Here is a 14,020-nt window from a genome sequence, read left to right on the forward strand (position 1 = left end):
TTTTAACTTCTTTCTGATTATTTTCTAAATAGTTCCTAGGAGCAAAACCGCTGGTGAAATGCCATGAATGTTTCCAAATCAGAGTTCTGCTTCCAAATGTGGTACCAATTTGCCGGTAGCACTTATGTTAGGATATAGCAAGTTGTGCTGTCTCCTTCCTACTTCCTTATTCTCATTCTTGGAAGCCAAAGGAAAACCTTAGAACAAGGATCAACGGCAACCTTTCCGAAAAAGTATACACATCGTTTTGTTGCTGGTTTGGTTCTTTTTTTTATTAACCTCCTCCTGAGCAACAGGTATGGGTCCGCAATCAGCTTCTGTTTAATCCCGCAAGGCATTCTGGCTGCTCTGTGTTTGGAAACAGAAAGTCCTGGTACTTTGGGAGATGAGGCCAACTTCCCCGCCAGTCCAGTGCCTGATGGGCAGAGGGACTCCGAGTTCTGGCTTTCGTTAGCGGCAAGTGCAAGGTGGGGAATCCCGCTCCGGTGAGGATATTTACCAGGGCTGCCCGGATGGCCCTCCTAGGCCTTGGGGACTGGCAGTCAACCTCTTTGCATTTCCCAGAGGCCTCTGGCCTGGAGCACTGGTTTTTGTCTTGGGTCTCCCTGGCAGAGCAGAGCACTTCCCTTTCCCGTCTTCAAAGTCTTGGGGCAGTCCCACAGTCTTGGTGCCTAAACTCCCTTGCTGGGCTGCGCGGCACTCTGGCTGCAGGACCTGGGTGCTGGGCATGTCTCCCGGCCTGCCCGTCTCTTCAGTCCTGTCCAGTCAGCCTGCAGCACCCACACTTATTACTAAGGGCTGATGCTACTAACTACCCTTGTTGGGAAACAGGACTTGCTTACTACAGCCCTAATGCAGCATTTTGCAAACCGAGGGGCCTGTTGGTGGGCTGCGAAGTAAATTTAGGATTTTAAGGAGAAAAATCAGACTCTGTCACAGTAATGGTAGGTATTGTTCCGTGGAACTTCTTCTCAAATGTTAATATATACAAACTGTATTGGCCCTATCCAGAAACCTTGAAAGCCAAGGCCGTAAATGCAAGTCAGGCTTGCCATGAGGATATGAGGAGGTAGGCTTAGGTGGGAAAACGTGATGTTTTAAAAATGTTTTTTTAATGTTTATCTTTGAGGGAGACAGAGCACGAGTTATTTTTGAGAGAGACGAGCTCAGAGTCTGGAGCTTGCCTTGGATTCTGTCTCTCTCTCTGCCCTTCCCCCACTCGTGCGCTCTCTCTCTCTCTCTCTCTCTCTCAAAAATAAATAAACATTTAAAAAAGAAAAGAAAAACTTCCCAACGTACCCCTGGACAGTACTCTCTTCACATTATTTTGTAGCACAAATACACTTTAAGCATGTAACGTGTAACTCCAACCATAGATGAAATCTCCACCTAACGGAGAGAACGGTTCTCGTTTTCACGAGGTATTAAACACCAGGGGCAACAGGAAAGTTCTGGACAAAACTAGCAAGTTGGGTAGTGCTCTGTCATCCCCTTCTATGTTTGGGTAATCAAAACCACTCATAAAAACATTTATTCCTTTCTTAAAAAAAAATTGCTTTATGGAGCTCTAACTCCCATACAATTCAACGGTTTTTGGTACATTCCCGGGGTTATGCCACCATTACCATAAGCGGTTTTAGAACATTTTTGTCCTCCTAAAAGCAGCCCCATCACCATTAGCAGTCACTCCCTTCCCCTGCAAGCTCCCAACCCCTGGTTATCACTGATCCAGTGTCCATCTTTATAAATGTTTGTATTCTGGACATTTCATATGAATGGAGTCCTACAATACGTGGCCTTGGGTCACTGGCCTTTTTAACTGAGCCTGATGTTTCCAAGGTTCATCCGTGTTCAGCATGCATCAGTCCTTCATTCCCCTCCATGGCTGATAATACACAGCCATATAGACCTACCACATTTCATTTATCCACTCATACACGCCACAGTTGACGGGCATTAGGATCGTTTCCGCGTGTTGATGATTACAAATGAGGCTGCCGTGAACATTCATGCGCAGGTTTTCGTGTGGACATGTTTTTGTTCCTCTTGGATACACACCTAGGAGTGGGAATTGCTGGGTCATATGGTAATTCTATGTTTAACCTTCGGAGGGACTGTCAGACTGTTTTCCAAAGCAGCTGCACTATTTTACGTGCTCACCAGCCGTGTATGACGGTTCCAATCTCGCCACATCCTCACCCACACTTGCTGTCGTCCGTCTTTTTGCTTACAGCCGTCCTAGGTATGCTAAGACATTGATTCCTAAGGTTTGTGACACTTTCAATACAGCAGTTGAATTTGGGCTGTTGATGTGGTTCTTGAGATCAAGACCTAAAAGAGTGATCTTTGTTGGATTTAGATCATTGTTCTACAGGGAGGGGCGCCTGGGTGGCTCAGTCGGTTGGGCGTCCAACTTCGGCTCAGGTCATGATCTCGCACTCCGTGAGTTTGAGCCCGGTGTCGGGCTCTGTGCTGACAGCTCGGAGCCTGGAGCCTGCTCCAGATCCTGTGTCTCCCTCTCTCTCTGACCCTCCCCCGTTCCTGCTCTGTCTCTGTCTCAAAAAATAAATAAATAAACGTTAAAAAAGAATTTAGATCATTGTTTTACAAAAAGTTTTGCTGATAAGCTTTCCCCTCCTCGTGTGTACCATTCTTTGGCGAGAGAACAGGCATCTTATTAAGAAAAGGTGTGCTATCTCTTCCTTATCACCAGTGAAATATTCCAGTTCTAGAGATATTATTGGTATAAATTAGCTTCAGGACTGTTTTCTCCGCCTCCGCCATCAATGCAGCCCACAGCTGATCTCCTTTCCCTACTTGCAAGCCACATTCAGTCAGAAAACTCTGGCTGGGGCAGAAATACTTAAGCAACTCAGGACCAGCTTGGGCTTCTCCATGCACTGACAAATGTAACACCACCTCTCGGCCCCCTGCCTCTGGTCTTGCTTTGTGCCTATCCCGTAACATCCTTTCGAATTAGAGAAGGTTTCACTAGTCCTAAGTAAGAGTGGGGGCAACGGAGCACAGGCCTTAGGGGCTACCAGAAGTCCATGTGCGTGGGGCTGGGGGGTGGAGGAGGGCACTTGGAACTCAGTGTCCTAGCTCGGAGTCCAAACTTCACAAACCTGTGCTCTTCTTTTCCTGATTTCCTCTCTCCTTTGTTTTAAGCACCCTTGAAGAAAAAAGCTTTTTAAGTATGTATGACCCGTAGTATGGTTGACCTCATCCGACATTTTGGTTTACTGTTTCTACTCCTTTTCAGAACCTGGCCCTTGTCGAGAAGCGAAACAACAGGACAATTCACATAGCTTGACTTTAGGACTCACTGCATTGGGGGAGGAATTAATATCCTTCAGCCAAAGACTTAACAGCCCCGTCTGCATTTTGTATTTTTTTACATTAGAGTTAAGTTTCAAATGTCTGTTGGAAGCAACCTTTGGGCAGACATTCTTGCAGTTTTCTGTGATAAATTCTTATTTGGCTTGCCATAGTCCACCGTATCCAACAAGGAATAACCTTGGCCGAGTTGGAAACTGTTAACTGCTAAAAATGTGTGTGTTTGTCTAAATTTGAGATCCCCTCCAGCCCCCCCAGTCCCATCTTCCCCATGTTAAGTTATAAAAACTGAGATGCGGGGGCACCTGGGTGACTCAGTGAAGCGTCCCACTTCGGCTCAGGTCGTGATCTTGTGGTTCATGAGTTCGAGCTCCGATTCCCCCATCGGGCTAGCTGCTGTCAGCGCAGAGCCCCCTTCGGATCCTCTGCCCCCCTCTCTCTCTCTGCCCCTCCCCTGCTTGCGTGCACTCTCTCTCCCTCTCAAAAACAAATCAACATTTAACAAAAAATGATGATGCAGTTGGCATGTATCCTCACTTTTAGTATCCTAACATTTACTTATTACTTATTACTCTATTTTCCTGCCTTCTGATTTAGAGAGACCCCCAATGCTTATCTCCAAAGATGGAAGAGGAAGATTAAAACAATAATTTGCAGTAAGTACTCTTTCAGCTGTTAATTCGTTTATTCAACAGACTTTATTTGGTGCTTGCCCGATGCCAGGCACCCTGGTAGGTGCTTGGGATACAAAGATAAGCTAGGGTGCCTGCCTTTAAGGGATGCAGTACAGTCGGACAAGCAGACCCATAACTGGATAAGCACACTTGTGAACACGATAAATAATGCACAGAATATTATGGGATCGCAGAAGAGAGGCCCGTCACCTATCCTGTAGAGGAGATTGAGGCAGGCTTCAGGAAGGCTGTAAACTGTATTAGGGAAGGTCTGCAGTTCAGTTAGCTAAATGAGGTGTGGGAGAGAGCATTCAGGCTTTTTGAATTAGGTATCTTTGTAATTTAAGATCAAACACCCAAGAACTCTAACGTACACGATATGCCACTTTCTGGCCAGTGATTCATGTTGAGGAAGGAAGGGGTCTACCTTCATGAATCAGTGAACATCAAGGTTGCAGGATTAGAGCTAGAAGTTGTAGGCTTTCTTGAAAAGCTTCTTTCCTTGTTTGTTATGCCTTTCCCTCCCTATATAATGGAAAAACAAACATGAGAAATGTTGTGCCTGTAAGTGGAGGTTTTTATATTCCTCTGACCTGGCCTCTGTTACACTTGGGAATATATAAAGGCATCTTCACTAGAATGGATGAAGGTTAGTGTTTGAGTCTAGGATTGAAATAAAAAGACTTCATTAGATTTGCAACCACTGCCCTCATAAAATTAAAAATCATAAAGAAAAACTCCAAGTTAACTGTACTTGATGCTTTCTAAATCATGGGTTTGAAGGGATGAGCATGACACAATTTGAAACCTTTGAAAGAAAAGTTTAATCTTTCCAACAACCCTGTGACCACCTCCATTTTATACTGAGAGAATTGAAGAAGCAACAAAGAGGTTAAAAAACTTGCCTAAAACACTCATTATGATGAGCACTGAGTGTTGTATGTATGTGATGAGTCACTCAATTCTACTCCTGAAACCAATGTTGTCCTGTATGTTAGCTAACTAGAATTTAAATAAACACCTGAAGGGAAAAAAAAAAAAAAAAAACTTGCCTAAGATTATAAAGTTGGTAAGTAGCAGAGCTGGGATTTGAACCCAGGTCTCTATTTAAATCTAGTGCCTATCACTCACCGCACCGTCCTGCTGAAATCGAAACCTGTGTGGGCCCGTACTTTCCTGCAGTTCTGTGACCATGAATTTAGCCTGGCAGGAGTTAGCTATTACAGAAAACTGGTAAAAATCGTGTCGTTGGGACAGGGCAAATCCAACATTGCTCCTGAAAAATGCCGATAGTGCTATCTTCAAATAATAGTCAGATTTTGATATCATGGACGCCGTTTAAAATGTAGACAATTTTTATGAATATTTTGTAATATAGGCCTCGAGAAGGTAAAGCAGAATTGAGGTAGATATGTAGATTTGAATGGATCGCAAAATGTGATTCATAGAGAAAGTAGACAAGGGTAAATATGTGTGAAAATAACAAAATAAAAGTTACCTTTAGATGTTTGCTTTTTAAATATTGCATGTACGTTATGCTAGTTTATATATTAATAGTATGCTGATTTTCACGTGCATTTGTATGTATTGTCCATTCCACAGGACTGTAATCCCTGAGACCAGCCTTTTTAAAAAGGTTATCTATAGGTCAGGAAAGGTTATCGAAGCTTATTCTCAAAGAGCCTAACAAATGGGAGCAAACGCATTAGCTTATGGATGCTTAGAGTGGATATAAGAAACGAAATTAACATAAGAAAATGATTTGTTTTAACTTAGATCTATCACATTTGGGAAGAATTGGCTGGTGGATTTAAAAGTGTATAAACATTCCATTAGAGGGTGAAAAAGGGGAAGTCTGTTATAACCGAATAGGGGTGTGGTCTGCATAGGCTAAGGAGGAATAGATAATAGTTTCATAAAAGACTGATAGAAGGATAGCCTTCAGAACTGGCCCGTGATAGCTAGTACATTTTCTTTACAGACGTAATAAGTATGTCTGTTAATACCAGCCAGCTTGGTGAGTTAGAGAAACCACAGCCTGTGGATTTGGGCATACGCACTCTCTGCCTGCATCTAATCCTCGGGTAACAATACACCTACAACTGCTGTAATCCTAGAGCAGTTACATGGATGCACTAAGTGGTGTGATGGGAGGGAAAGATAGCATCACAAGGATTCGTTTGATTATAACAGTAATCCACACCAAGTCAAAGAAAACAGCCAAACAGTTAAAAATGCGGTCTCTAATGAATTTGCTAATTCTAGCAGGCCCTCACGAACGGTTCCTGCTAGAGTACCCCGTATCAGAACGAGGGAGCTGTGCTTTAATTACATGGAATAATTATTTGATTTCCAGGAAGTTAAGACAGTGCTTTGTATTTACATAAAAAGTTCTAGACATGCTGGGAAACTCGATCAAACCAAGAGAAAGAGTGAAACTGAACGCCTGTTCAGGGAGTCAAGATTTCGGCTGCTCAGCAAGCTTGTCGTTCCGGCTTATGAGCCCAGAAAAGGGGTATTTTAAAACCGGCTGACTGGATCGTGTCACTTGGTTAGAGGAAAAGCCCTGCCCTTCCCGAGATCTAGAGGGTAACGCAACCATATGCTGTTGAGGGGCTCGAATCTTGGCTGCCTTCACCCCTCTGCACTAGCAGACACCCCAGTTTTCAGGGGACGTGATCTCGTACCGTCGCCCTCACTTTTGAAGGTCTGTTAAAATTCTGGGGCCTCTTATCTCAGTGGCTTTGGAAGTGAGTTTGGGGTAAGAAGGGGGGGGGAGGCCTGTGAGTGTCTCTTTTGCCTGAGGAGTTGGAGACACTTGTGGAAAAGTCAGGCCCTTTTCGCCCCGGCGGCCGCTCCGGTGTGGGGCTGGCTTGGGTTAGACACATGCACACATACACCATAGAGCTCTGCTTTCCCGTAGCAGCTGCTGCCTCTGCCTCTGCCTCTCCCGCCTCAGCCTCTTTGCCCGGCATACACACACATTCAGATTTGCGCGCTGTTTCAATCCTTGATGACGTGTCCCCGGAGACAGCCAATAGCAAACGGGCTCTGGTCAGGACAATGGGAGGTATCGGGCCAATGAGCGAGCCCCGTGAGTTGGCGGTAGCCAATAGGAGCCGCGCTGGCTGGAGAGTAATGTTACAGAGCGGAGAGAGTGAGGAGGCTGCGTCTGGCTCCCGCTCTCACAGCCATTGCAGTACATTGAGCTCCATAGAGACAGCGCCGGGGCAAGTGAGAGCCAGACGGGCACTGGGCGACTCTGTGCCTCGCGGAGGGTGAGTCTGGGGCAGCGCCGCGGCGGGGAGAGCGCCTCCGGCAGCTCCCCACCCCGCGCGGTGGCCGGATCCCCGCGGCCGGGAGCCGGCGGGTCAGGATCCACACAAAGGCAAATGAGGGGGGACCGTGGGGGGAACTGCGCACGGAGCGAGCCTCTTCTCGGGCGCCGGGAGCCCTGCCCCGCGCCGGAACCCCGGCCCACAGGCTGCCTGAGGCGCTGCGAACCCCGAGCCCCGCGAGTTTCCACCCCCGGCGGCGTCCGCGCTGACTGGCGCAAAAAAAATTTTTTTAATTAAAAAAAATTTTTTTAACGTGTTTTCGGCCCCCGGGCCGAATGTTCGGGCGGCCGGCGTGCGCGGGGGGCGGCGGGCGGCGGGGCCGGCGGCGGGAGGGCAGGCGGGCGGGCGGGCAGGCGGGCAGGCGGCGGCGCTTCCACGGGCTGCATTGGCCGCCGCAGAGAGCCGGGCGCCGGCGGCGAGCGCGGGCGGGCGGGCGGGCGCTGCGGGCGAGGCGGCGCGGTGGGCCGGGGGCGGCGGCGCGGGGCCGGGCCCGCCGGCCTGTGCCCGGGCGGCGGCGGCGGTGGCGGCGGCGGCGGCGGCGGCGGCTCGGCGGCGGGGGGAGCGGCGCCGCTGCGCTCGCTGGAACATGGCTGACTCGGCCCGGCGCTGCTGGCTGGAGAGAAAACAAGGCGGGCGGGAGCGGGCGGGGGAGCTGGGCGCAGCAGTTCCGAGGCAACTTTTTTTTTCCTCTCTTCCCAGCCCCGCGTTCTCCGTGCGGGGGCGGCCGGGGCGCGCGGGCCCGCGCGGAGGGGGACGGGGAGCGGCGGGCCGGTGGGCGCCTCCCGGGGCGGCCCCCCACCCCCGCGGGCCGGGAGGGGGGAGGGTCCGGGCCCGCGCGCCCCCCGCCCCTCCCCCCCCCGGGCTGTAATGGCCGAGTGTGTGCGCCAGAGCGCGGCGCGCACCCCGCCCGCCTGCGCTCACACTCACACACTCACACACTCACACACACACACACACACACACACAAAGGGAAGGAGCCATATTCTCGCTCGCGCTCGCCCTCGCGGCGGCGGCGGCGGCGGCGGCGCAGGCGGGGAAGACGCGCAGCGGCCATTCCGTGCGCGCCGGCCCCGGCGGCCGCGGGCGGAGCCAGCCCCCATTTCGAGCGGGGCTTCTCCCTCCGCCGAGCCTGACAAAATGGGGGAGGCCTGCGGGGCCTGCGCCGGCGGGCGGGCGGGCGCACGTGGCGGCCCCGGCGCGGGCGGGTCGGGCCCGGAGGCCCGGCCGCGGCCCCGCGTCTCCTCGGCCGCCCCGCCGCCACCGAAGTTCTGGGGGTGGGGGCCGAGTGGCGGGAAGGTGTGCGGGGCCCGTCTCGCGAGGCGCCCCGACTTTCGCAGATTGAAAAAAAAAAAAAACAAAACAACACTCCTGGGGGGGGGGGGGCAGGCAGAGCCACGAGCAGGAGTGGCTTTTGTCCCTCATCCTTGTTTACTCGAAGAAACTTCAGACCGGACGTGTTTAGTCAGAACTGAAATACATCTCGGGGCCAAACCGATAGGAAACGAGGCTGCCTCGCGGTGGCAGCCGCACAAATACCACCGCCAACCCCCCCAGCCCGGGTCCCGGCGCTGGAGCTTTCTCCTCCTCCCTCCTCCCGGCAAAGTTTTGTGCAGAGAGTATTTTTAAAGTCCTCGTTGGGAAAACTTGAGATAGACGGTGGTTTAGGCCCGTAATTTGCAGACGCCGACTCGCTCGGGCTCTCACCTATTTTGTTCCCGACGTGGTGCCGACCCACGAACCGGCAGCGCCAGTTTTGTGGTCCCTGGTTCTGTTGATCACAAAATGGTTTTGTGCCTTTAAAAAGTTTTTAAATGTCCGCCTAGGTGTTCATTCGGAGCGGACACCCGCAGATGAGTAAGGATTACTGTATGAGGATGCCATTGTGTCTACGCGTTTTTGAGATCACACTGGAGGACCGTTGTGTGTGTGTGTGTGTGTGTGTGTGTGTGTGTGTGTGTGTGTGTCTTTTTGCTTGGCATAGCCTCTTCTAGGCATTAGCTATCCCTGCCATTTTCTTGTTTGGTATATTATGGGAGGTTCATGCCACTACTGTGTTAACGAACCCAACTTTGGTTTTCATTCACTCCCCACAAAGTTCAAGTGCTCGTAGAATCCCATAATTTCATTGCTAACCTCAACCATTTCTTTTTCTCTCTTTTTAGAAAATAATTAAACATGGGCAAAGGAGATCCTAAGAAGCCGAGAGGCAAAATGTCATCATATGCATTCTTTGTGCAAACTTGCCGAGAGGAGCACAAGAAGAAGCACCCAGATGCTTCAGTCAACTTCTCAGAGTTTTCTAAGAAGTGCTCAGAGAGGTGGAAGGTAAGGGGGCTTAAAACATAATTGAGGGATTTTTAAAAACTTAAATCCAAATCAAGGTCTTTAAAAAGCCTCGGTCCCACTTGCATAACGTGAGTAGGGATGTTAGAACAGGCCGCTGAGTGAGTACATGGCAAAGGATGCCGGTTTTAGTCCTGTTAGTACTTTTGCGACAGTTTAGTAGGATTTGGGTTACCGATTTCAGTTTACAAATGATTCTTTTGTAGACCATGTCTGCTAAAGAGAAAGGAAAGTTTGAAGACATGGCAAAGGCGGACAAGGCCCGTTATGAAAGAGAAATGAAAACTTATATCCCCCCTAAAGGGGAAACAAAAAAGAAGTTCAAGGATCCCAATGCACCCAAGAGGCCTCCGTGAGTATCTTACCTATTTCCAGGAGGGTTTTGCAGTAGAATCAGATAGAAATTTAGCAAGCCACCTTGTGGGTTTGGGGTGTGTAATCAAAAGTTTCTTAGCTGGTAAGTGCCTTACGTTGGTCTATTTGGATATTGTAAGTAGAATTCCTGTTGAATGGGAGGAGCATTTGAATTAGACATTGGCCTTCTTCACTTAATCTGTCTCCTAAATGTACCTTTCTTTTGTTTCTTGAGAAATACCATCTCTCCGAAATACTTAAAATTTCACAGAATTGCTTTTGGAGCGCTTGCATTTATCAATAGTACATGTTCAATTAGTAGCCTCCTAAGTCAAATAGCCGTGAATGGAGGTTTGGTTGTGAAGGGTATTTAGCATATTTTAATATTTGCACCCTGTCCGGTGCCTGATAGAAACCAGCAGCAGCTTTTATATAGCAGGACAACACACATTCCATAGTAAACTGAAAATTAAATTTCTCTTTTTAGTTCGGCCTTTTTCTTGTTTTGTTCTGAGTATCGCCCAAAAATCAAAGGAGAACATCCTGGCCTATCCATTGGTGATGTTGCAAAGAAACTGGGAGAGATGTGGAATAACACCGCTGCAGATGACAAGCAGCCTTATGAGAAGAAGGCTGCGAAGCTGAAGGAAAAATATGAAAAGGTAAGAAGTGTGCATTTGTTCGGTGTAATGAGGAAAGGGTATGCCCGACATTAGATTATACTTGGTACCTCATCTCAATTTCCTACTTTCTTGCGGATTTCTAAGAATTCGGGGTGTAATGCAGTTTTCAGATTCACAGCTCCTTTCCGTGTGCCCCTGGCTGTAGTCTTAAATCTTTTCCATCCTTCAGAGAGTATAGAAGTTCAGATCAGTTGTTAATTTTTTTTTTTTTTTTTTTTTTTTTTTTTTTGACTTGGGTACAGCTTCCATACACTTAAGCTGGCTTTGTTATTCTCTGATTTAAATTTACTGGTAGTCACTTTTAGTCAAGTGATTATTTTAAATGGTCATAAAAATAGTCTGGGCAAGATAATGAAGACCGTGTCCTTCATAAACCTGTCCTGAAGTATTTGTGTTCCCTTCCTTCAATAACAGAAATCCCAACTTTATGAATTTCAAAAAAGTTATGTTGAACTGTGTAGTAAGTTGATAAAGAAAAAGCTTTATCTCCTATACTTTGAATAGGAGTAGCAAGTTAAATTTTAGCTTGTTTAGTCATCTGGAAAAATGTTGATTTCTAGATGTTTCTTAATTGCATGCTTGCTGGCAGATTTACTTTTTTTTTCTTTTAAGACAAAATTTCCTACTCTGGATTAGGGTCTGATAGAAACCTGTAGATTGCTGTTTTGCATTCAGAAGGTGGCAGTGTCTACCCTTTAATCAAAGTCTCTACATTCTAGTTTTAATCAACTAAAGTTAGGACGTGGTACCTAATCGTACTTCATTGAGGCGCACAACATTGCAAATATTGGACCATGTCATTCCATGAGTTACGGGTTATTAATTGCAATTCTCTCGGTGCGTTCAAATGCATTCCTCCGTCCTGGGCGTTTATGGGATCGGGGTGAGTGCAGATACATGGTTATTTTCGCGGAACTGGGATCTTGATTTTTCGTAAGTTACTTTTCCTTCTCCCCTTGCTTAACTGTCCTGTCTTTCCTTCCACTTTTTCTTGACTTTATTTTGGAAGGATATTGCTGCATACCGAGCTAAAGGAAAGCCTGACGCAGCAAAAAAGGGAGTCGTCAAGGCTGAAAAAAGCAAGAAAAAGAAGGAAGAGGAGGAGGACGAGGAAGATGAAGAGGATGAGGAAGAGGAGGAAGATGAAGAAGATGAAGAAGAAGAAGAAGATGATGATGATGAATAAGTTGGTTCTAGCGCAGTTTTTTTTTCTTGTCTATAAAGCATTTAACCCCCCTGTACACAACTCACTCCTTTTAAAGAAAAAAATTGAAATGTAAGGCTGTGTAAGATTTGTTTTTAAACTGTACAGTGTCTTTTTTTGTATAGTTAACACACTACCGAATGTGTCTTTAGATAGCCCTGTCCCGGTGGTATTTCCAATAGCCACTAACCTTGCCTGGTACAGTATGGGGGTTGTAAATTGGCATGGAAATTTAAAGCAGGTTCTTGTTGGTGCACAGCACAAATTAGTTATATATGGGGATGGTAGTTTTTTCATCTTCAGTTGTCTCTGATGCAGCTTATACGAAATAATTGTTGTTCTGTTAACTGAATACCACTCTGTAATTGCAAAAAAAAAAAAAAGTTGCAGCTGTTTTGTTGACATTCTGAATGCTTCTAAGTAAATACAATTTTTTTTATTAGTATTGTTGTCCTTTTCATAGGTCTGAAATTTTTCTTCTTGAGGGGAAGCTAGTCTTTTGCTTTTGCCCATTTTGGATCACATGGATTATTACAGTGTTTATCTTTTCATATAGTTAGCTGATAAAAAGCTCTGTCTACACCCTGCATACTCATGATGAGGGTAATAAAAGTTGAATTGAGACAGTTTTCATCCATAACTGAAACTCCAATCTTGATCAGTTGATGGCAGATTTCACATAGCCCAGTCACATTTACGAAGTGAAGAGTAACCACAGCATGGGATTAGTAGAATCAAACATTTTGAAAGTCTGTCCTTGAAGGACTAAGAGAAAAAGTATGTTCTAATCTTTACATGAGGACTCTACATTCTTTAACTCCCATTACCATGTAATGGCAGTTATATTTGCAGTTCCCACATTAAAGAAGACCGGAGAATGTATCCCCAAAAGCGTGAGCTTAAAATACAAGACTGCCATATTAGATTTTTTGTTGACATTAGTCCCAGCAAAGGCTCTGGGGAAAAAAAAAAAAAAAGTGCTGGCTGTAAATGTCTTCTATTTCTCTAAATACGGATTTCTTAGGAAACTTGACTCTCCATTAAAGGTATTTTTAATTAATTGGGCCAACTTCTAAAATGTATGCCACACTGAAAATCCGGTATATTTTCCTATATTGTAGTTTGCTCCTTTATATAAATCAAACAGGCCTGAGGGAAGAAGACGCTTAAAACTTTGTATTTCAGTAGGAGTTATCGGATTTGAATTTGATTTTTCTTTACAAAACCCAAACTCATTCATTAGAGTCATGTTTATCTACTTAGCAGTTTAGGGAACAATTTGGCAATTTTGTGGTTTTTGAGATTATCGTTCTCTTAAAGTGCCAGTGTTTTAAAATAGCGTTCTTGTAATTTTACACGCTTTTGTGATGGAGTGCTGTTTTGTTATATAATTTTGACTTGGATTCTTTCCATTTGCATTTGTTTATGTAATTTCAGGAGGAATACTGAACATCTGAGTCCTGGATGATACTAATAAACTAATAATTGCAGAGGTTTTAAATATTAGTTAAATGGCTTTCACTTAAGATTTTAAGGTTTCGTTATATATACATATTTTAATCTTTCCAATAGTATCTCTTAGCCGACACCATTTAAACAAGTATAAGGTCTGGCAAAGTTCTTCCCTTTAAAAATACTTGGTTTATAACTACAAACAGCTTAATGATAAAAAGTTTTTGTCAAACAATTGAGCGTGTTCTCCGAGGAGGCTATAGATCTAGGTGCGGAAAAATTAAATTTATTTTCAGTATGTTGGGTTGAACAAGATAGTAGCTTTTCAAAAGCGAGGCACCCGAAGCAGTTAAAACACAATAGTGATCATAAAGCTGAGTTTACCAATTTTGTAAGTCCATGGAGACGCCTCGGTTGTGTAAAACTTCATTGAATTCTTAGTCAAGAGGAACAAGCCCATCTCCTGACTTTCGTGCGCATCCTTGCCGTAGCAGAGGCACTGCCACGGTCGACATCTGTTGCTAGTAAGGGATCCAATTAAAAGTGGATTCTGCCTGAAGGAAACTTGCAACTTGGTGGGTATGTCATCTACCAGTGTTGTCAGATGCTGAGAACGGGAACGAGTGTTTTGGTGTG

General features: G+C 46.1%; 1 protein-coding gene across 2 annotated transcripts; it reads left to right on the forward strand.

Annotated features, from left to right (window-relative positions):
• The first annotated feature begins 3,967 nt into the window (after positions 1-3,967).
• HMGB1 (high mobility group box 1) lies at positions 3,968-13,433 on the forward strand. 2 transcript variants are annotated; one of them, XM_060637441.3, is made up of 5 exons: positions 3,968-3,992; positions 9,511-9,673; positions 9,898-10,043; positions 10,533-10,707; positions 11,738-13,433. In XM_060637441.3, the coding sequence occupies exons 2-5, from the start codon at positions 9,524-9,526 to the stop codon at positions 11,912-11,914; spliced, it is 648 nt and encodes a 215-aa protein (XP_060493424.1). In that variant the 5' UTR covers positions 3,968-3,992; positions 9,511-9,523; the 3' UTR covers positions 11,915-13,433. The 2 variants fall into 2 exon arrangements, with proteins under 2 accessions (XP_060493424.1, XP_060493422.1); XM_060637439.3 differs by lacking the exon at positions 3,968-3,992 and adding an exon at positions 7,143-7,288.
• Positions 13,434-14,020: the final 587 nt, after the last annotated feature.

The sequence above is a fragment of the Panthera onca genome, chromosome A1, assembly GCF_046562875.1.
Source record: "Panthera onca isolate mPanOnc1 chromosome A1, mPanOnc1 haplotype 2, whole genome shotgun sequence".
Lineage (NCBI taxonomy): Eukaryota > Metazoa > Chordata > Mammalia > Carnivora > Felidae > Panthera > Panthera onca.